Below are 25000 nucleotides of genomic sequence, written 5' to 3'. Positions count from 1 at the left end.
TCCATACAATGCAAGTTCATGGTAACCAGAACTTTAAAGCTCCAAAAAGCACAGAAAGGCAGCATAAAAGTACTCCACATGTCTCCAGTGGTGTCATCCATGTCTTTAAAAGCAATATGATAGGTAGGGGTGAGAAACAGATCAATATTAAAGTTATTTTTACAATAAATCTCCACCTTTAACCAGCCCTGACCAGATGGCGATATGCAGAAAGAATGCAAAGTGCCTAAAACAAGAGGAAGAATGTTGAGATTGATAGTAAAAGTGGTCTGTTTCACATACATTATTATACTCTAATGATCGGCCATTATATATGAGCATCATTTTAATCATGCTTCTTCCTATAGGTGGACTGAGGAAGAGGCATTGGACTCATAAAGAATCATCTTGATGTATTCTCCCTATATGCTGTATTGATATTCTGATCAATGCTCGCTGACTCGGGTAAAAGCTCTGATCCTCTCAGGTGCAGGAGCTCAGCTGACTCTGCTACTGTGACGTGACACGGCATTTTCTCTCATCAGAAAGAGCGTGGTCAGCAAGCATCCTGTTATGTTGTCCCACTGAGTTACCTTTTCCCATTAAATACTTCTCTAGGGTAATTGGTAGTGTCAGTAGTATGAGTACTTGTACTTGTTCAGCTAAATAATAGTACGGTTGTGGCTAGCCCTATGTAGCGGAAGGGGCGGGGTTACCTGGCGAAACTTCTGTGTAGAAAGTAACTTGCAAAAATACTTTCCTGTGCGAATATGTACTTTATTTGATTTATAATAGCTGAACTGAGCTACATGCTAATTTATGTAAACGCACTAAACTGACGTTTGAGTCTTGCTGGCTAACAAAGGTGCGGTGTTTGATGCCGTGTCAACTTTAAAAAAATGTTTCTCAAAACACATGCATTCAGTTATATTTGTTGTGTTGTGTCTAAGCTAGCATGGAAACGCATTTGGTCTGAGAGGCCCCTTAACCCTACTAGGCTGTTCGGTCATTTTTGACCGATTTCACTGTTTTAATAAAAGTGGTTTCCTCAGTGTGATTGGTTAAAAACTCGGTGACTTTATTTAGATATGCAATCTGAACAAATATAAAATAAAAGGAGTTTGGAGTGGTGGTGGTGGTGTAGTGGTCTTAATGCACATAACTGGTAATCAGAAGGTTGCTGGTTCGATCCCCACAGCCACCACCATTGTGCCCTTGAGCAAGGCACTTAACTTCAGGTTGCTCTGGGGGATTGTCCCTGTAATAAGTGCACTGTAAGTCGCTTTGGATAAAAAGCATCTGCCAAATGCATAAATGTAAATGTAGCGGTCAAAATTGACCGACTATAGGAAATGAATGGGAAAGACCCAAACATAGAGCAATTTTTTTAATATATGTGGAATACAATCTATATATCAGCCACAATGCTGAACGAACACACACAGAAATGAAGGGGAGAGACTTTAAAACATCCAGAGTGCTTGACTCCAGTGATGAAGAACAAGGTCTTGCTGAGCACAGCAGCTGGCTATTATTGTCTCAACATGATTTTCAAGTCATGTTATCTTTCTTTTTCTCACCAGATGGCAGCAATCTGCCCCAATACATGACACATTCTCATATTGTCTTTAAGATTAAAGAAGTGTAGATTTGAGCTCATTTGCATATGCATGCAGATAAATCTGAGATATTCCCACACGATGGATTCGATGGCCGAGTGCTTCGTGTAAAGTACAGTGCATAGTGCTCAAAGAAATGACCCGCACAGAAACAACTCAGAGGTGGCTAAATAACAGTCACATTTACTGTAATGTTTACAGTGATGTAAAATTTCATCCATTTATTTAAATTTTGTAAATTCGTTAACCACAACTTTTACAGTGCCATAAACCCCATCATATACTTTTGCAATAAATTCTGATTTCTCTCTTGATACATTTAGTGCTTAAATTCATCCTTTGTAATACCTGACTGTAAAGTGTCCAGTGTAAACTCTACGTTATAGATTCATACCTCTTATGTATAGATGTAGATCCAAACAAAAATATTCTCTACCAAAAATAATCCATTAATGTGAGGGTTTACAATAATTCGATTTGATTAGATATCTTCTCATAATGTTGCTGAGTTGGATACTTTGTGTCCTGAATACTTTGTAAATATTAATTCTGTGGCAACATACATTCCTATAACAACCAGCGGTACAGTGCCTAAAATCTTAATACTCATGATAACAAATATCACAATCATATTCACAATCTTTGCTTTTTTTGAATAACAGTGAGCGCTCATTACATACATCTGAATGTTAAAAATGCATCGGAAGAGTGTAGAAACGTGACGCCACAGCTTTCCCGTCTTTCCGTAAAAACAGAACCTTCTAGATGTGAGAACATGCCCTTCCACTGAGCCAATCAGAGCGAAGGAAGTGCGGTGAGCGTTCAATCTTGCAGCAATTGATGAAGAAATCCCATCTTGTTGGATTATTTGAATGTGTGTGTGTGTGTGTATCATTCATCCTCGGCGTATATGTAAGGAGTGCTTTGAGTTCCTTTTATTTGTAGCCCTACTAGAGTCTTTTAGCTCTCGATCTTGATCTCCCGCAGGGCATTCTGTGTCCTTTTGAGGGCGATGGTGGGCACCATTCCCTCTCAGTGGCCGCTGGTGCTGAAGCAGGGGTATCTCAGGAGGTGGCGGAGCCCAGCAGGATGGCAAGGAGCGGGCAGAGCAGCAGTGCCAGGCTCAAAGTGAGCGCGCTGGCATGGTTACACTTTTTACCTCCGTCGCAGCGCGACTGTTGGCACAAAACACCCTTAAAGTCCGGTGCGCAAACACAGCGCTGATTTTGATAGCACGTCCCCCCGTTCTGGCACAATAGTAACTCCTCGTCACACACGTTTGCTGTGGAGAAGATGTGAGAATTTTTTTAACTTACAATTTTTATGAATATACACCGCACTAAAAGATTTCTCAAGAAGCGATTGTGAAAGTCTGCATGCACACTAGAGGAGGATTTGTCAAAGCGTCTCGACTGATTATCAGTTTGTAATCAAGTGGGAATACAAGGAATACGATTTCCAAAAACACTTTTTTTCATAACCCCTGATCATCGCTTGGTGGCTTGTATCTGTGTCAAATCTAATATGGACATCTGGTGTCATTAAAAAGCAACATAGGGTCGCAGGAGTCTGGGTACTAATGAGACCAGGTGCTGCACACCTGACCCCAAACTGTCTCACTGCCTCAGCAGTGAACAATGAGTTTGTGTCTGTGCGTGTGAATGAAGACCGAACATGACAGAAAAACAGGAAGACTATGGCAATGTCCAGAATAGCATACTACCATACTAGCATACTATCTGTGCATTGTGCATAGTACACATAAGCTCTCGAGCACTTCACGCACACTTGAAATCTGTTTCTTACATCGTCATGCACTTGACATGGATTGTGTGACAAATGAACCAAAATAAATAATTATCATGATTTTTTATCTTCTGTACTTATGATTTGATTGGACTGCTGGGAAGTTTAGACTTTATTACACAAAACATTCCCCCCTTTTTTTTCTCCATAGGGGTCCTTCATAAAAGAGGTCTTAAGCCTTTAACCAAGACAACCAGCTCCGAGGTCAATCACAACATTACAAACTTTGATTTGAAGCAAAAATAATATCTGAAATTCAGATACAAATACGAAGATGCAAGAAACGTTTTTAATAATGGAATGAACGATAATCCAATGAAGCATTACGAATGGGAAAATATACAACTAGTGATTCAGAGTTGTTGGTCATAAGTCATTTCTGGCTAAATATTCAGATTACTTGATTGTGTCATTCGCAGTACATCATGACATTGGGAAGTAGCTGCAAAGCTCTTTTGGCGCACTTTGTTAGCTGTGACTGAATTCCGCTATTTCAAAATGACGTTGAAATAACATATACCATCGATTAACAACCTCAAAGCTCATGGTAGGCCTGTATTTTAAGATTTTTAAGTTATCATTATAATGTTTCCCCTATGGAAAAAATGTATGTTTTTTTTTACTGTACGACAATGTAGCATACTAACAGTATATAAAGCATTCCATATTACATATTTGTTTAAATATGTAACATAATGAGGTCATGTGACAACAATGTAGCATAAACATTTGTTTCATAATGCATTCCATTTAACTTAGTATTATTTTAATATAGGCAGTATGCAGTGTAAACTGCAAGGTATTTAGTAAGCAGTAAGCTAGTACTCCATTCTGAACATACGCCCGTGAAAAAGATTAAGTGTGTGTGTGTGTGTGTGTGTGTGTGAACATGTCGGTCTTTGTTCTGCTCTGAAGTGGTCAGGAAGTTTTTTAATGTATTGTTAATGCAGGGCTCTTAAAGGCCTGAACACACCATGAATTAGTCATGTAAAAAATATTTTATACCATTAACGAAACTTTTTATCCAGTGCATTTACTACAACCAGTAAATACTCCCCGCACGTAGATCCACTTAACCATAGAACAAAACAAATGTTCGTGAAATAAATGACTAATCCTGGTCCGGAAGTGTGTTCCCTAATGGATTCCCCCCTGTTCTCTCTCTTCACAGTTTTAGCGGTTCTGGCTGTGGGCCAGTTTCATCTTCAAGATGGATCACAGGGAAAATGCATAGCGCAGGGGTTCTAAAAGCATCCTGGGAATCGAGGTACAAATGTGATCATTACCCCACAAACCAGTTTCCAATGAGCTTCTTAGACTCTGCAGATGCACACAGCAGCACCTTATTTGATACTCAAATAGTGGGAAGTACAAGACAAACCTATTAGATGCAGACCAATGCTGCTTTGAGGTGTGGCAAATATCTTAGTTGAGTAATTTACTGTGCAAGAATTTCAAAATAGCTTACCACCGGGGGCCTGGGTAGCTCAGCAAGTACTGACGTTGACTACCACACCTGGAGTCACGAGTTAAAATCCAGGGCGTGCTGAGTGACTCCAGTCAGGCTTCCTAAGCAACCATTTGGCCTGGTTGCTAGGGAGGGTAGAGTCACATGGGGTAACCTCCTCGTGGTCACTATAATGTGGTTCTCGCTCTCAGTGGGGCGCGTGGTGAGTTGTGCGTGGATGCCAATCCAGGTGGTGGAGGACGAATCTGAGTTGCTGTCAATCCGCATCTTATCACGTGGCTTGTTGAGTGCGTTACCGCAGAGACGTAGTGCGTGTGGAGGCTCAAGCTACTCTCCACAGTAACACGCTAATAAACAAGCCACGTGATAAGATGCGGATTGGCGGTCTCAGACGCAGAGGCAACTCAGATTCATCCTCCGCCACCCGGATTGAGGCGAGTCACTACGCCACCACGAGGACTTGGAGCGCATTGAGAATTGGGTACCACTAGCTACCACTATACTACTCTTACTACATAGGGGAGAATTAGTATGTAGTATATTAGGGGCAAAGAACATCATGCTATCACTTGTCAAATCAAATTCACCTCTGCCCTCTTAATTTTGAGTACGCAAACCTGAATTAGATTTGAGAGCTGCAGCGGAGGTGCAGAAGATTCTCAGTAAACAGTGGTTTATATGTCAGTCTGTTCATTGCACAAAGCCATTGTATTTCTTCAGAAGACTTGGAGTGTAACGCATGAGTCGTATGGACTATTTGCATGCTACCATTTTGATTATTTATTGCCATTTTTGGAGCTTGACGCCCCTTCAGCCCCTTTCCCTCTTGTTTTATCAAAACAGCAGGATTGTGGACTTTCTGTAAAATATCTTTCTTGTTCCACAGAAGAAAGAAAATCATATTGGACATGTTTAACAGTAATACTTTTCTTTTTACGGGAGGATGCAATGCTAGTATCTAACTAATGATTGCAAGCCAGAGCCGGTAATAATATTACACACACGTATCTTTAATATCAGGTAGCTTTCAATAAACAAAAGCTTTGTAAAAGTGCATATAAACATCTGATTTCAGATGTATATTAGCTGAGGAGAATGGAAATGCCAGTGCACACTTTAACATTGATTTGTTAATTAGATGGGAGAGTTGAATGAAGTCTAATTGGAAAGTACTTTATGAATCTGGGAGGTACTTACGGAAGCAGCCCTGTTTCCAATAGTAACCGGGGAGACATTCATCACATTTGACTCCGGTAGCGCCATCTTTACATTGACAGAACCCGGTACTGTTACAGCGGTCATGAACCGAGCCCATAGTATTACAGTTACACTCTGAAAAGGCAAAGAAGAAGAAAAGAGAATTAGAGGCAGTTTCAGTTTACAGTATTTCTGAAGCTTTATGTTAATCACAAAATGATGAAAATGCTTGTTTGTTTTCACTGTAATAGACACTTTAGCCTGCCCCCTTTTTGTTTTGCTAGTTCACTATATCTCTGAATAAATTGTAACCTGTCAGCATAAATGTGTGTCATTTTATATGCACCTGTGGACATTTCATTCATTCATAACAATGTTTATATGCCATCTTTGTGCATACGTCTACCAATTGTTTGCACAAGGTTAGAAAAAAGCTAAGAATTAGCGGATCAGTTAGCATGCTAATTGTTTAAATTGAGCAACTACAGAGTTTTCTGTTCGTATCATTTCATCTCACTTTACATATTAATGTCCACTGCAAGAGTATATGTCATGTTGGGATCATGTTCATTTCATATAATAATTGTCAATGGCTGATGGACAATAAAATGCTGATAAATGGGTGTTCTGCAATTGGTCTGCACTTTTATAGCACCTATTTAGCGCTTTACACTGTGACTCATTCACCCATTCACACACCAATGATGGCAGAGCTGCTATGTAAGGTGCTAGCCTGCCATTGGGAGCAACTTGGGGTTCAGTGTCTTGCCCAAGGACACTTCGGCATGTGGAGTCATGTGGGCCAGGAATCAAACCGCCAACCCTGTGATTAGTGGCTGACCCGTTCTACTACCTGAGCCACAGCCGCCCCATTTTCTTTACTTAACTGAGAACGTCATTTAAAATTAAGTCTTGTTAAAACATTTTTCACACTTTTACTAGTTTATTTCATTTGTCTACTAACAATGTCCAACAGTGTATACATGCATCAGAGGAGAATTGTCATTTTTTCTGAAAGTCGTGAAAATTCCCACCATTCTGTGGTTGAAATGAACCAAATTGTCAAACTAATTTGAGAGTATATTTAATCAGATGTCATTGTGAAAGACTTTAGGTAGATTTAAGACTGACAAAATGAAACTACCTCTTTGTTTAATCAACCAAACAGGCATAATTAACATCTGATGCCAATAATCTGAAAATGACCAAAATCAGCCTGGCTAATATATCTTTACATTTACATTTATGCATTTGGCAGATGCTTTTATCCAAAGCGACTTACAGTGCACTTATTACAGGGACAATCCCTCCAGAGCAACCTGGAGTTAAGTGTCTTGCTCAAGCACACAATGGTGCTGGTTGTGGGGATCGAACCAGCAACCTTCTGATTAATAGTTTTCCAGTTATGTGGTTTAGACCACTACACCACCACCACACAGTGTAACCATGCCAGCGCACTCACTTTGAGTCTGGCACTGCTGCTCTGCCCACTCCTTGCCATCCTGCTGGGCTCCACCACCTCCTGAGATACCCCTGCTTCAGCACCAGTGGCCACAGCTAATATTATAACACTATTGTTTTTAGTACAACCTAATGTTGTGCCACCAAAGAATTTGTGTTTTAGTTAAGATTGGTTGCCACTATAGCTTTAAATAAATTATTTTCACATTTCTTACAAATGTCAGCGTATATTATTGTGGGATAGAGTGAAATGTATAAGAGGACAATTCCTTGTGAAATGTGAAAAATCCTGAAAATAGACAGTGTAAACTCAGTGCAGTTGGGAGCTCTGCATGAGGTAAATGTTCTCCTCATGGAGATCTCAGGTTTGATCCTGTGCCATGTTGGCACCTGGCACACACCCGATGAGGCCGTGCTCATTTGTGCTGATTTTTCAATTTCAAACCACTATTATCTTGACTGTGGCAAAGGTAGCTGTGCACGAGAGAGACACTGGAAGCTGCACGATACAGAATTTGCGCTCCCTGCTCATTTCACAGGATCAAGACCAAACTTGTTCGGTCAAATAAATCACTTTTGCTTCATGTGCATCTACACCAGCCTTTATTATGCACATTTGGAGGCACGTCTCTAAATTGCATATTAATTTCAGGGAAACATCGCCAAGATGTGCTATTTTGCATTATAGTAGATCAGCTCACAAATGGAAGTGCAGCGTAGTTCTAGCGGGAAGACTAGCAGCTGTACATCATTACATCATTAGCTGGGTAACTCCTAGCCAATCGCATGTAAGCCGTTGCTTTATAAGGCCGCTCACAATCTATCACATTGCTGTTTCAGTGTGCTAACACGGCAACCTCCACCACCCCACCACCACCAGTTGAGCCCTGTCCCGCACGGGGGTAGGCTCCTCGCCCCTGCCTCCTATCTCCGGCAGGACATGATGGTTCCGGGTACAACTCCTTCGGACCGCCGGACGGGGCCTACGCCAAAGAGAGAGACATTACTTCCTGTTTTACATTTATCAAATAAATGGCATCTTAAACTTCACTCAAGCCTGCGTGTGTTCCCGATAGAACTTTTTTTATCGTGCTGTCAAGTTTGCCCATGTTTTATACACGTAAACCTTTAGTAAATCGGGGCCAAAGTGCCACAACAATTTTTGTCTCATTTGTAAACAATCCATATATTGTTTTAGAATCTGAAACCTAAAAAACGTCTTTTTGTGAAATGTTGTGTTTTTGCTATATTTAAAATATTTCGTTAAAATATCATATATTTGATATTTTGTTAAATAATGCAAAAACATTCATACTCTACAATTTTAAGTGTCCAAATGTGTCCAATTCTTTGTTTTTTAGATTTTCTTATTACGTCCTCGGCATCTCTCTCTGACTGTATCACTATTTGTTACAGTTGGATGGGGTTTCCTGGTTATTTCTCTCTTTTTTTCTTGAAGTTTCTTTGATGTAGACTCCTGACAGTTGGATTTCCCTGGCGCCCACTTCAGTGTCTACACTGCTTGGACAGGCCCTCTTTAAAGATTCACTCTTGTACTTTCAGTGTCATTTCTGAATTGCTTTTAGTGTCTTAAACTGACTAAATAAATCAACTGCCTAAAGCTGCGTACACACTGCCAGCGACTCCATCCCATTAATTTTCAATGAGAGCACAGCGACTTCCGGCGACACGAGCTGTCGCGACCGTTGGCGACTAGATGTGGGCGTGTCCAGCGACGCGACAAAGTTGAGACAAGTTCAACTTTATTCAAATGAAGAGCAACTTACGGAAGTGACAGCCAATAGGAGAGAAGACGGGAGAGCTCACGTGATCCTCCTCTCTCTCTCTCTCTCTCTCTCTCTCTCTCTCTCTCTCTCTCTCTCTCAGCTCCTAAAGTAACGGAAAGATGGATGAAAGGCTAATTCTTGCTGTTAGCAATGTTCCAGTCCTCTATGATATGGATATGGTATATCCAGCCACAGCTTTTGCACCAGCCGGTGGTACTCGCCGTGCTGACTCTGAGATTGAATGGTTTTGTGGACCCGGACAGACCGGCGTTTGCATTTTCGCTGCAGATAAACAGCCGCTATGGCAAACAGCACGCCTTGTTTCTCACTCATCTTTGATATAAAGCATTGTATGTACCGATTCCATTTATATTTAGTCTTTTCCCTCCAAAATGTTTGTCTTTAGCACCAAGAAAAGCGATGGAATGACATACGTGAATGTCATTTATAAACGTTACTAGGCAACCAGTAGTGGGATCGCCCACTAGCGACTTCACCGCCAGCCACTGGCGACCTGCAGCGACAAAGTCAATGGCAGTGTGTACGCAGCTTAAGACTGAGCATTGTATAGCACAACCCACCTTAGATTTGCAGAGTGAAGGTGAAGTTGAAGTTGCAGTAATTGTCATTTTGAGTTTCATGCACATTAATGACCAAGCAAAGTCATATTTATCAGGGAAACTCATTAGGTCACATCCACATTCATCCATTTTTGTTTGAAAACACTTTGATTTTGCTAAATTATTTGAATTTTTCTGAATATGCCCGCCATAACCACATAGAGTACTTTGGAAAAAGATGACATTAGGAAAATGACAACAGTGGTTTCGAAATTAAATCTGATTGTTGTGATGTTGGAAAGGGTTTTTCAAATTTTCAGTGCTTTATTTCAGTAGTATTAAGTAAGGGATAATCTATGGCTAGGTGTGCGATGAATGATTTGAATGCACGATGTCGAGGCAAAGAACCACCCAACGTGAAGCATTTAACACAGCTAGCAGTAGATTGTCCTGCTTACCATGGTCGCTTGCCAGCATTGAGAAGCTAAAGCTGTTATGGATTTTTATAGAACAAATCTCGACAGGAAGGATTAAAAATAATGGTCAGCTTTATCTACGGGTCGTTAGATAGAGAGTTCAGCCTGTTATAAATGAAGACACATAAATTACATAATTAGCTGTACAAATAATTTTGTAGCCATTTTTTTGAAGACCACACACTCTGTAGTTCGGTTCTCTTGGTTCTCTTGACTTGGACCAAAAATGAAAATGTTACATTTAGTCCTGGTTTGTTTAGCGTTCACACTGGCATTTTTAACACCGAACCTAACGATACAAAACCAAAGGCATCAGGGAAAAGTCACGACCTGATTGGACAGCTTTTATGACGTATATTTTTGGACTGAACTTGCCGAACATCCAAAACACTGCTGGCGAAATGCACTGGTTGGGTGTATATATGTATATATGGTGGTATTTTTACCAGCTGAGAACTAACGAAGAGTTAATAAAATGTGTAAAGGAGTCAAAACAGCGCCAGGAATTCCTCCGTTGCACACACACAAACTAAGATATGCTGCAAGGACGGCTGATGGGCGGTTCCGACGCCTGTCCCGAACTGTAATGGGAAACAGCTCCTATGATGAGAAGAACAAGGTATGCTTGAGGTCAGTATTAGGCAAATTACTTCCTGTTTTTGGTCCGTTTAGACGTCTTTGGTCCATGCTGCGTTCATATATCAATCAAACTGTACCAGAGTTCATTTGGAAGCAGACCGAGACCCACTTTTCAAGCGGTATCGGTTCTAATGTTTAGTGCGCACCAAGGTTCAGGTGGCAGCGTTCACACAAACCTGCCAAGTGTGAACACACCCTAAATGCACAATCCAGAGATAATAATCGCCACAAAAATGTGAAGGCTTGGCACTCAAAAGAACATGCCATATTTAATGTCTAGTCTTCACATTAATGTGGACAAACCAGCATTGTGGACGTGACAGTTGTAAAAGTGGCACTTGCTGTCCATGATGAGGGGGAAACCATGCGTCTATTTAGTGCATAGTCTAGCCGGTGTGAGCGTAAGTTGAAAATGTTTCTTCAGGATATATTGCATTTTCCACTGACTCCTGTGGCAAACCTGTTGCTTATCTTAAAACATAACTGTGTAACATTTCAGATGAAATCCTCTTGAAAACACACACACACACACAGTTACTCACCAACACAGACATTCTCGTCATCAGGCTCCGCAGAAGTGTTTTTGTAGAAGCCCATGCGGCAATGCTCGCAGTTTTGACCACGCGTGTTGTGTTTGCAGCTCACACAGGTGACGATGTTCAGGAAGTCTATATAACTGCAGCGGTTAGAGTGTCCATTACATTCACAATCTGAGAGCAAAAAAGAAAACAGGAAAGTAAGAAACACTGGGTTTAAATAAAGAAGGATCGGAAGATAAAAACAGATAATGGGATGAAATGGATGTGTCCATGCTTGATGGCGAATCAATGAAGAACTATTGCTTCTTTTTTGTGTCTTTCTAGCTGAACCCGTAGTACTGACAGGTGAAATTGAGATGCGTGTATGTATACCGCTGACAGAGCAATATCTCTTATGGGAGTCTTCCCCACGTCTCCTTCGTGTGTGGCGTTTGTGAGGGTGTGTGTGTGTGCTCTACTGGGATGTTGGAGTATCTGATGACAGATGTGTTTCTCTAAAACAGCTGTTCCTCCAATTTCTAAAGCAGATCTTTTTGTCACACTACTGGGCTTCTCCCTTTCCTGTTCACACCTGTCCTGTATCCTCTTCTATGTCTTTTATTATACTGTCAATCATAGTTTCAATGTTCAGTGGATAGATGAGACACGATTCCAAGATGCACTTATTTATTGAATCTGAATCATTTTGAGAGGTAAATTCCTTGTCACGTGACACGTCATGGCGTCAATGCATCTCGTAACAAAAGTGTCACGTTTCTCTTTGATGTCCTTATGTAAAATGTTGCAGATAGCATAACAGAAGGAGGATTTTACGAGGCTGCTAGCGAGCAAGGAAGTGGAAACTGTTCACAGTTAATAGTGAAATAGCCAAGGTAAATGACAGGTGTACTGTTACATTTATTTGAGCTTAGAACAAGAAAAACTCTTCGATACATTGTAGAAAGAAAAAACAAGGATTACTCTAAATGTAAAGACACACCTTTAAAACTGTCTCGTACACATTAATGTACTTAGATGCACACAGGAGAAGTTGCACCTGATTTTTGCACCGACCACAGAATGATATGTATATTGCAAAGAGTTCAGTAATCAGCTGCACTTTAAAAAGTCAGCGGGGTCATGGGGTCAAAGTTGAAATTGTTCGACCAACACGCAACATAGTGCCAGGGTTAATATAACAGCTTAATGTTTAACACCTCGGTGTATTGGGATGCATTGACACAAATCCTGTTGAAGGGCCTTAATATGGCAAACTCAAATTTGGATCTGTGTGATTTAAATAAGATGCTCAGATGTGTGAAACATTTCACCAGTGTTTGAGTAGAGAAACTATATATAATCCATTGTAGGATCCAGGCTACACATAGCAAATAATTAAGGTTGTGTAAAGCCCAGTTCTCTAATGATCTTTAACATTGAAATCACTTTATACAAATGTACATTGCAATGCATATTTACCAGATCATTTAATCAGCATTCAGAATTCTTAGTATTTCAGAATTGTATTTTTTTTGTCAGAAGTGTTTCAAATATTTATGTGCACTTTAAAAGAGAGAGCAAGAACTCTGTACAGACTAGAGCCTGTCTCAGCACATAGGAACAGGCAAAGCAATTAAATATAAATGAAAGCTTGCCGCACACACACTTACCTTACGTAACACATTATAGAGAGAAGCAGAGTTGGAGGGATTGATGAAAGAGAGTTAGAAAGGAGGGGAGAGGAAATTGACGTATTGAAAAACTAAATGAGACGGTCAACTTGTGACATGTTCTAGAACTCTCTACAGTACAGCTCACTGACTGACAAATCCACTAGAACATGTTCAAGAACTGCAATCTATCATTCTAATAAATGCTAATATGTTCTAGAACTCTCTACAGTACAGCTCAATTATTGAAAAATCCACTAGAACATGTTCTAGAACTGCAATCTATCATTCTAATAAATGCTAACATGTTCTAGAACTCATGTAAATGAGGATGGAATATTCATTTGGGATGAACTGTCCCTTTAATTAAAAACACTCTTCACATTTACCTTTATTTTTTATAAAAATGTATATTATTACATTTTCATTATTTTAACCTAGCATTCATTAAAAAAAAAAAAGACTCTGACTGTTGTAATCCACTTCACGCTATTTCTTCCTCTTTTGGAAAATTGTGGAAATGCAATAGAGGATTTTCTCATTCTCTGTTGAAGCAAATAGGAATGCAAAAATAATGGTACCCATGTCCCGCTATTCCTCACACAGGGGTGCTAAACCCCTGTTTATCGTCTTTTTAATCCCCACTTTTAACCCTGGGTAAAGCAAAGATTCACACTTGTAATTTTGACTTTAACCCGGGGTGGACATTTGTGAGCAACACATTTGTGGGGTTAAAATGATGCAGTGAAAGAATGTTATAAAAAGTTGTTTAGCAACACAACCAATGGTCCCACTTTATAACAGGCGTCTTCAACTAATATGTACTAACAATAAAACACAAACAACACGATGTACTTCTTGTGTAAATACACATTGTTCTGAAAATTCTAACACGATTCACATTTGCTGCTACTAAGGTTGAGGTACGGGTACATTTATGGGTAGGGTTAGATTAGGGTTAGGTTTAGGAATAAGTTTAATTACAGTTGTATTTAAATGCAGGTAAGTACAACGAAACAACACTTATTACGTACCTAATTACATACATAATAAGTACATTGTGTCAAATTCTTAAGTACATAGTAGTTAAAGAGAACTAATATAAAACTTTGTACAGTTGCAAAAACTTTCACTCGCTGTTTACTTTCTCCATTACAAGGTAAACCGTTAAAATGTTAAATACACACACACACACACACACACACACACACACACACACACACACACACACACACACACCTTCTGTCTCACTTAAGATCAGAACCCCTATCTTATTTGTGTGTAGCAGGGTCGATAAGGCCGAAAGATACATTGTGGTGTCCCGTACGTGGAGTTTGTTTGATCTGTTATGCTGGGTAGTGTGGTGTATAAAAAGGACATGAAGACCAAAAATGATACTGGTTTTAATGAGGAAGTTGATTTTATCATGGCCCAATGTGAACAGTGTGAAACCTCAAAACATGGATTCCCAGGGGGTAATTATTTACCCAGGGTAAAGTATGAACAGTGTGAAACATGAAACAAGACACCCCATGATTTCAATTACCCAGTGTTGAGGAGGACCCTGGGTTAACAATTTCAATTGTGAAAAGCCCATTAGTTCACTTCTTCTGTGTTCCAAAGCTGGAAATGTGAAAAGGGTTCACAAAAACTGTTCTAAAAGAAACCTACGCAGAGCATTCTGAGTCCTCTCACCCTTTTTTGCATCTCATTATCACTTCTTTCTCACCTTTAAATTCATCATATATGATTCCTTTTAGTTGCACGGTCTGCAGCCCTCCAGATAATAAGAACTTCTGAAGCACTTCAAAAGATGAAAAGTCTTATTTTACACTTTTATCTCGAAACACGGCGACTGAGACAACGACAAGCAATTCTTCATCTATCAATACACACGATTACACACACACTCACTCACTCAGGAGGTTGTCTACTGCAGAATAGAACATCATAAGGCACATTTATTGGTGCAAACTTACTATATGGAATTTCTTCTATAAATTAAGCTATATAAAATGCTAGTATACTGAAGTACTTCAATGTTCTAGCCACAATGCTATGCATACACAGTGATTGACACACTTCACTACCTACAGTTCGGGCTGGGCAATATGTCTTAAAAAAATTATATCTTAAAAATGTTCAGCCTATTGATGATATTTGATATATATCACGATAAGTATGTATTTGCTCTGAAAAGGCTCAAAAGTGTTTATTTATTTATTTTTAATCAGAGGAACCATCATTTCATCCAAACAGCCATTGTAGCCAAATAGATTCTTTATTTTAAAGACTTTATATATAAATATATTATTCTAATTCTATTCTTTCTTATCATTCTTATTAGGCTTGCGTTATACAAAAGCCTATGTCCTTTTTACTTCACCTTCACGTGGAGCTTTTATTTTGACACCGAAAGTGCTGTCGTATTTACTTCACCTTCACGTGGAGCTTTTATTTTGACACCGAAAGTGCTGTCGTATTTACTTCACCTTCACGTGGAGCTTTTATTTTGACACCGTAAGTGCTGTCGTATTTACTTCACCTTCACGTGGAGCTTTTATTTTGACACCGAAAGTGCTGTCGTATTTACTTCAATAGATAATATTTGATATATTGCCCAGTCCTACCTACAATGCACTCTGAGTCTTGACTGTGTATGCAAAAATACCTTTTTTATTCTCTTCATCTTTGTCCTCTATTTTATCCTCCTTTTTCCACTCCTCTCCAAAAGGCTTTACTTCACGCTCTTTTTCAGATGGTTTCTCTCCTTTACTCGCTAAAAATTCATCTTTTTCCTAATCTCCTCTTTCATCCTCTTCCTTAAAGGGTTTGGGTGGCACTAGATGAGCAAATAGAAAGACTGAGCAATCCTTATATCAATTATGTCTAAATTAGCCACACAAAGATGATTGACATTGTTTACATTGATCAGAAATGCCATTTTAAAGCAGGCAATTTTCCATCTTAGTGGATAAATTAAGTCAAAAAGACACTCTTTTAGGTGTGATAATCTTTTTACAAGTCTACAAATGAGTAGGTAAAGACTTTTCTTGCCATTATTTCTAAACAATAGCACTCAAGAAATGAAGAGAAGAATTCCTAAAGATTTCTACACTATTCTACAGTCAGTTTGAGGCCACTTAACAAACCATACCTTCAGCATCTGTCTGTTTATCAGTCCCTTCATTCTCCCTTTCTTCTTTATTTCCTTCCTTCTGTGAGAAATCTTCTGCTTCCTCTGATTTTTTGGGTTTCTCTAGTTTTGGCATTACAGGTTTTGCTACTGAGATTTCAAGCTCTGGTACTGATTTATCTGGCTTGACTACAGGTGAAATTGGCTCTGCTTTTGTTGTTACAGACTTCCGATACTGGCCAAAAAGACTCCAGTACTGGTGGGCCAGATTAAATTTTTGGTGTGATAGATTCTGATATTGTCTCGACAGACTCCTGTATTGGCTTGATAGGTGCCGGTTTTGGCGGAACAGATTCCTGTATTATCTCAGCGGACTCTGGTATTGGCTCGACATATTCCGTTATTGGCTGGACAGACTCCTGTAATGACTCAACAGCTTCAGGTAACAGCTCGCCAGACTCTGCTATTGACTCGCCAGCCTCCGGTATTGACTCGCCAGACTCTGGTATTGACTTAGCAGACTCTGGTATTGACTCGCCAGACTCCGGTATTGACTCAGCAGACTCTGGTATTGACTCGCCAGACTCCGGTATTGACTTAGCAGACTCTGGTATTGACTCGCTAAACTCTGGTATTGACTCAGCAGACTCTGGTATTGACTCGCTAGACTCTGGTATTGACTCAGCAGACTCTGGTATTGACTCGCTAGACTCTGGTATTGACTCAGCAGACTCTGGTATTGACTCGCTAGACTCTGGTATTGACTCAGCAGGCTCTGGTATTGACTCGCTAGACTCTGGTATTGACTCAGCAGACTCCGGTATTGACTCGCCAGACTCCGGTATTGACTCAGCAGACTCTGGTATTGACTCACCAGACTCTGGTATTGACTCAGCAGACCCTGGTATTGACTCGCCAGACTCTGGTATTGACTTGCCAGACTCTGGTATTGACTCTGCAGACTCCGGTTTTGAGACAGCAGACTCCAGTATTGACTCAACAGTCTCCTGTATTGACTCACCAGACTCTGATTATTGGCTTACCAGACTCCAGTATTGACTTGGCATACTCTGGTATTGACTTACCAGACTCTGGTATTGACTCAATGGACTCTGGTATTGATTTAGCAGACTCTGGTATTGACTCAATGGACTCTGGTATTGATTTAGCAGACTCTGGTATTGACTCAATGGACTCTGGTATTGATTTACCAGACTCTGGTATTGACTCAATGGACTCTGGTATTGATTTAGCAGACTCCGTTATTGACTCAATGGACTTTGGTATTGGCTTGAAAGACTCTGGCATTGATGCAACAGGTTCAAGTATTGGTGTGACTTGTTCACTGGTGACTAATAAAATGATTCAGGGATTGAAACACAGCAGATAAACAGTTGAATAAAAAGACATGAATGTACTTCTTTGAAAGTGTATTCATACCAATTTCCTCCCTGTTTCCCTCATTCTCCTGAACACTTTCCACTCTCTTCATTTGCTCATAAATTGCTTTGTCTTTCCCAGAAGTTTCCGCATCCTTCTTAGAAATCTCTTCACCCTTCCCAGAATTTTCCACTGGAGGTGCTGTAGGGAATACTTGGGGGCAATTAATTGAGATGATCACGATGTTGGTACTTATACACACACACCCACACACACACACATAGTGAGCTAATTGTGCTCTACAAGCAGCTGCTGAACAAACACAAAACTAACCAGCAATAACTACCCATACATGACATCAGTTTTCAATATTTACTTACCACTATACTCAAATATGCTCACTTCTCAAACCAATCCCAAGATTCATGATCTACTGTGACTACAGGCCAGACTAAAATACATTTTGTCATCCCTACATTACACTTTTCACTCTCAACCACAAAGTCATCACATTGAGATGACATCTACCACATCTGCACACTTAACGTTACCTTCCTCTGACATTTTCTCCATTTCTCCTTTGTTATTCATCTCTTTTTCCATGGTGTCATGCTTTTTATAGGTTCCTTGGGTTGGAGTTTAGGTCTTTGAGGGACTGCAGTTTAACAGACAGCTAATGTCACTTTGATATTAAGGTACATTGATTGTCAGAGACGTCTCATAGCAACCAAACTGATATACGACGGTGCAATGCTATCGTTACGCTAATCAAAACAGACTGTAATTAACCTTGTTTTGAACACCTGTCTCTGCAAATGTTGCTAAAGATGTTTTATTAACATTTAATGTAAGAACTTTGAGTCATTTTAATAAAAGTGAATGTTTGTCACCGACTGTATACCTCCCTGCCCTGGGAGCCGAAAAGTTTGCGAGACGTAACACACACCTGCATATCGATAAAATGGGAGTTTAAAATTTCCGCACGAGTTTCCAAGTTAGAAGTCCGACATAAAGTCTCATTCTGATGCGACTCTCCGAGTTGAATAGAATGTTTCATGAATCATCGCAGCAACAACAATACAGAGCATCGCGGCTTTCCCCACAGGAGCAAACACTTGGACACACACACACACACACCAGGCGTGTGGCAGTGGTTTCAACGCACTGAAGCAGTGCATATACAGCAGGCGAGTGTTTCAAACAGCTAGACAGATCGCAGCTAAATGGAACAGATTTATACATTAAAAACGTGATGGTTATGGTGTCTCCTGTTAAGACCACCATGATTTGAAAATAGACGGTTCAGACAGTCACTAAAAAAACAGGTGCGCGCTTACTAAGATTACTACGGTAACCTGATGGAAGAACAGACAGACACGCTTTGAGTTGAGCGGCGAATCTTCACATAATGACAAAAAATTGTGCATTATATATTGATTATGCAATCTTTTGTACATTTTGTAACTGATTATTTTATAACAGCCTATAATAATGAATAGACGATACACTGGAACAACAAGACGCAACGCAGCAGCCAAAGACATGTGTCAGACATGTTAATATATATACAGTTTTGTACGTCATCGCCCCTCGAGTACTCGACAAGTACTCAAGTAATTATTATTGATTTATAATCAAGCATTTTTTATCACTGGGTGCAGGAATCTTTACACCTTCCTTCGTTTTTTTATTTTTGTTATTTTTTGGAAATACAAAATTATATTTGCCATTTTAAAACTATAAAGGGGTCAATATTATTTTAAAGATTCTATGATTCTAGCTTAGTTTGTCTGTCTATTGAACTGTCCCTTCTTAGTAGGAATTATATTATTTTTTATTTTATAGTGCACGTATAAAAAGACCTACTCCTATATGTCTACAGCTACCTACTCCTATACGTCTACAGATATTGGACTAATATCTACTAGTCTCACCGCCTTTAAAATATATATATATATATATATATATATATATATATATATATATATATATATACCTTTTTATAATTTGCTTTTATTTGTGCTTATTTCTTTTTCTCCTGTTTATCTCTGACTGGATGTTTAACCTTTTTTCCAGGATCCTTTGCATTAGGTTTTGGAGGTGCTGAAACAGTGATATATCCCATTAGAGTCCAAAATATCATACACCCACTCTCTTGCACACATTTCTTTCATTTATTGATTTATTGTGTGTTAATGTGGTTTTCCTCACACCAAACTCATCATGAATTGCTCTTAAGCAATGTGATTGAATGCCTACGAGACGTAATCGGGATCCATTTAATAAACCTGAAGTTAGGAAGTAACAAACACGTTTTGATCTGCATCAGTCACGTTGTCTTACAGCTTTACCCTTATGCACACCAGCAATACTTATTCCAGTCCTTTTAGTCAACACAAATCATCAAATTCAGCATGCGATGTCTAAAAACTATTAACATACACATCATCTACTTTCTAGGGATTGTGAGGGATTTGGGTCAAATGAAAGGCATCAATCTATGTGCACTTAAAAAGGGTGATTTCAGCATTTAGTAGAGACAGCCATGGAAACAGCTACATCATAGCTAAAACACTACCTCATTACCTTTCATATCAGGCTTTTTCACTGGCTTCACGGGTTTACCTGAGTCATTTTTCTCAGGTTTAGAGGCTTCTAGAGGGAGAAGTTAAAGTTTTAATATTCAAAAGATATCGCATCAACACACTGATTGATTAATTACTATTTAAGTTTTTAAATGGGACAATATTACTGTTTGAAACTACACTACTTACACAAGTCAATTTGATGGACCAAAACTAAAATTGAAGACATTTCTCTTCAGATGGTTTTGCTTCTCTGATCTGTACCCATAGTGCATTGCTTTTAAATGTATGCTTTATTAATGTGATTAATATTTGTCCACAAACAATCATGGTGTGTCATGTTTGGTCACAGGACGTAGGACTACGAGAACATGTTTTTGCTCTTACCGATATCAAACTTGGTGTGAAGTTTTATGAGGTGGAGAATATATGCAAGCACCATCGAGATCTGAAAGCTATGATGGAGAGGAAGATTTCTAGTAAATAATGACTTTAATTTTGTTCTGTTCCTCACACAAAGCAACTGTATGACTTAAGAAGAGAATATAATAAATGAGTCATATGGACCAAGTTATGATACTTTTACTTTAAAAATGCTCCTGTTTATTCTCCAGGGAAGAAAGCAAGTCATACGGGTTTGGAAAGACAATGAGGGAGACCAAGTGCGATGACAGAATTTTCATTTTTAGGTGGACTATCCACGCAATAGCAAATGCAATGGCTAATGTTTGTTCACTAAGTCTCAGTCCATTTAAGGTGTAGTTGCTAGAATGGATAAAAATACCATCAAAATTATTTGGTGCATAATTCTCAAGCACTGTTAGAGAAATATTCTGGATTCAATACAAATTAAGCTCAATCAGCAGAATGTATGGTATAATGTTGATTTGCACAAAAATGGATTCTGTCTTGTCCAAAAATTAAAAAAGCACAAATCTGTGTTACAGCGAGGCACTTGGAAGTCAATGGGGCCAATCCGTAAACGTTAAAATACTCAGTTTCAAAAGTATAGCCACAAGACGTAAACAATATGCATGCTAACATGATTTAAGTGAGATAAAATCATTAACTAACCTTTTCTGTGTACATTTTTATCCAATTTAACAACTTCATTGCCACAACGACATAATTCTGTAAACTTTAAAACCCTAAATCGACCGTAAAAACAAAAGTAAAACAAAAGTAAAACACAAATTTTAATGTAAGTGTTTCTATAAAATCATAAGCGTCACATTTCTGCCTTTAAACCCTCTAAACATTGGCCCCATTGACTTCCATTGTAAGTGCCTGGCTGCTTGAACAAGTTGATGTTTGAGGTACACAAAAGCTCACGTCAGCATGCCACTGGGACTCTCAAAGATCTCCACCTTGATTAAATCCATTCACGTCTCAGCTGAGCAGTTTATTAATCCCTCTGTTTTCTGATCTGAGCTTGTGCATATCATGTTAGCTGAACTCCACTCATAAAAGATCAAGCAGTATTCATTCCTCTTGTGTGTACGCGTGCTTCGATCAGGTGGATCTTTTATGTTTTATACGTGCAGTCCGCCCTAATCCGCTTTGTGCTGAAAGATGCAAACTCACCCTATATTATGACAGAGGAAAACATTGTCTAATTGAGCATTGATTTCCCACTGTGCACACACTTTGCAGCCGTTACCCACAATACTCTAGGGGTCAGTTGGAGTAGATGACTTACTGGCAACAGAGTCACTGAGCTTTGGCTTGGCTGTAACGCTATGACTGCCAAAACAAGTGCAAGTGAAAGAGGCGTCTATAGAATACTAACATCGCTTGCGCACACACAAACTTACTAGTGGCCATAACATACCTTTGCTCTCTGGAAGTTCAGGAACAGGCCCCTCCTCCAGGGCTGTGGCTTTGAGAGGCGTGGCCTCAGTGAGAGCCGGTGGTTTAGGTAGCTCATTGAGAGGACTAGGAGGGGATGTGTTTGGGGGTGGGGCTTCAGTGGTGGTAGGAGGGGTTGTAATCTCTGTTTTAGCTACGGTTTGTGTTTCAATGGTTGGTGGAGGGACGTCTAATGGGATTTGAGAGTTGAATGTAGTAGAAATAGGGTAGAAAAACACAAGTCAGTATGGAAAACAGACAAACAAACTCCTGAGTTAGAAAAAAAAACATGCATTTTCAAATCTTGGCTCTTGCAGTTCTTTTTAAGTCACATAGGGGGCGTCCCACTACAAATGAGATCCCACTCTGCACTGCAGAGGCAGCTATGAATGTGTTGTAACATCCATGTAGAGTTAGAAAATTAAATCAGTGTGTCATGGGTTTATCTGATTAGAGCACATTTTCAAGGTCTCAAGTGATTTGCAGTTAGATTATTTTAGTACATCATTTAGTACAGACTGGATAGTCGGTGTGTTGTTGCATATGCCATTGTGCTGGATTAAGGAACATTACATCATCATTAGGCTCTATAGTATACTAAGGCAACAACTATAGTCTATGTAAAGTACATTATATGGTATGATATATTATGCTGGATATGGTAATCCATGACAGTGGTTCCCAAATCTTTTAGACCGTGCACCGTCTTCTTATCAAGCAATTGTCAAGCACCCCGATTACTCTAGAAACAAATGTATTCACTTTTATAACTAAATCAACTTGAATATAAAAACGTTGAATAGTCAAAAATAGACATAAATAAATAGTTATTTAGTGAGATGTGAACCTGAACGGTTGTGTAAAGTTCTTAGAAATTGAGAGTAATGGAGGACTGTTTTAATTATTTAATTTGCAATTCACTTTGTATGTACGCTACAAAGGCAAATTAACTTCCAGTTTGATCTGAAAAAAACATTAACTAAAAATTAGGACTGTCAGTAGATTAAAAATTGTAATCGTGATTAATCTCAGATTTTAAAAGTAGTAAAATTGCTTTAAATACATTTTAAAATGCTTTAATAACATTTTCCAAACTCCCCAGTATAAAGACAAAAATTCACTAAAATAGCTCAGTTACAAAGTTGAAATTATATTCAATTTGAGTAGAACGTCAACAGGGAGAAAAACTAGCTGCGCAATGGGCTTGTAAGAATTGACATGCTTTTGTGGTAAAATGCAGATTTGCAAGACGTGTGAAGGACTTCAGTGAAGTCTCGCGAAGTCCCTTCAGCTTTAGTTTTAAAAGAGGTTCTTTCTCCAGCACTTGATCATTGGCACGGACTCGCTGTTGTGTGTTTGTTTGTCTTGTGTATATGAGTGTAACATTGCAAAGGCCCCGCCCTCTTACTGCATTTACAACTCACACGGAGCTGAATAAAAACATCAGAATCTAATGTCAAATCAGTACCGGTACATGCCTTAATCGCGAATAAGAAAAAGCACGCATTAAACGTTTGAAATGAATCGCATGCATTACTGCGTTAACACTGACAGCACTACTAAAATCCTTAAAACAAGAAAAGATTATTTGAGAAGTGGAATGATATGATATTAAGTCTGGTTTTCAGAGAAGTCTAACACAATTTCGTGGGGTTTATGCCTTAAACAAGAAAAATGTATGGGGTAAGAAAAATAAACGTAATAATAACGTAATTTTTCTAACCCTTTTATTTCTCTAAAAACAAGACAAAATATCTCAAGTAAATTTGTCTTGTTTTAAGTATGTTTAGATATTTTTCCAGTAAATTTGTGCTTGAATGGCTGAAATTTGAAATTAGAAATTGTATTCGTCAATAAAACACTGACATGTGCGTGTGGAGCGGAGGGGGGGCGGGGCCGGGTCGGAATATCGCGCGCCCGGTCCCCAATCGGCCTGATGAGGCGCGCGAGGGATAAAGGCAGCCGGTGACGATGGTTAGAGAGAGAGAGAATTACGGGCATGTCCGTCATGTGTGTGTTTGTTTAACATTTCTGTATTTTGAGTTCAGTTTGCATTAAATTATGATTTATGTTGACAAGCCAGTTCTCGCCACCTCCTTGCCCATCCTTAACAGTGTTACATTGGCGCCGAAACACGGGAAGGAGGAGGGATGCTCGTTGCAGAGTCCTCGACACTGCCGTCCACCCACGCTCCGGGCGGTCGGGGAGTTTCTTCCCTCCTCCCCTCGCGGACGGCGGTCTCCCTCGACCCCTCCCCTTTATAGTCATATTTATAGTCATATTTACATATTAAACTACAGTGACATGTCCACACGAATACATCTACATTTGAAACCTCCTTTATCAGTTTCCTAATGTTCCTAATGCTATTGTTTTCCAATGTCTGCGGTAATGGAGAGAATTTAAAAAACCTCTGTTTAAGGTGCCGTTCCAATGTGGATGATAGGCGTAAACATGGCAAAATCAATGTGTTTGCAAAAGAAATATGGATTTGTGTGGATGTGGCCTGTGTAAGTTTCCTCAAGCTCTATTTTCTCTAAAATTCTACATTCTACACAGATGCATTTTTACATTAAAATGTAATTAGGCAGCTACTTTATCTCTAAAACTACTCATGCCTTTAAGGGTCACATTGTCCCACCTGAGTTCAAAGCTGGAGAATCAGTTATTGTTGTAGTGAAATCTTCAGATGATGCTTCAGTCACCGTGAGCATTAAAGATGAACAACACTAAAACAGTAAAAATATGATAATAACTGCTTCAGGCCTGTAGCTGAAAGGTCAACAAACAGATAGACTCTGATACACAGTAAAACTACATATATGATATACTACGTTCCAATCAAAGCCAGACGTTTGTGGTATTATTCTC

General features: G+C 39.3%; 1 protein-coding gene across 4 annotated transcripts in view; it reads right to left on the bottom strand.

The window, feature by feature from the left end:
* Positions 1–1850: 1850 nt before the first annotated feature.
* Positions 1851–25000, bottom strand: part of LOC127628691 (netrin-G2-like) — a 68015-nt gene continuing 44865 nt past the window's right edge. For 2 of the 4 annotated variants that reach the window (XM_052105484.1, XM_052105485.1), the window contains exons 5-7: positions 11535–11702; positions 6070–6204; positions 1851–2880 (exon numbers count right to left, since the gene is read on the bottom strand). In XM_052105484.1, the coding sequence (XP_051961444.1) occupies positions 2663–2880; positions 6070–6204; positions 11535–11702 (521 nt within the window). In that variant the 3' untranslated portion in view covers positions 1851–2662. The remainder of the gene's footprint in view (positions 2881–6069; positions 6205–11534; positions 11703–25000) is intronic. The other 2 variants (XM_052105486.1, XM_052105487.1) reach the window with 2 other exon arrangements.

This window comes from Xyrauchen texanus, chromosome 35 (genome assembly GCF_025860055.1).
Source record: "Xyrauchen texanus isolate HMW12.3.18 chromosome 35, RBS_HiC_50CHRs, whole genome shotgun sequence".
Taxonomy (NCBI): domain Eukaryota; kingdom Metazoa; phylum Chordata; class Actinopteri; order Cypriniformes; family Catostomidae; genus Xyrauchen; species Xyrauchen texanus.
Note: the sequence above shows the minus strand (reverse complement) of the source record. Positions and strands in the feature narration are given on the sequence as shown.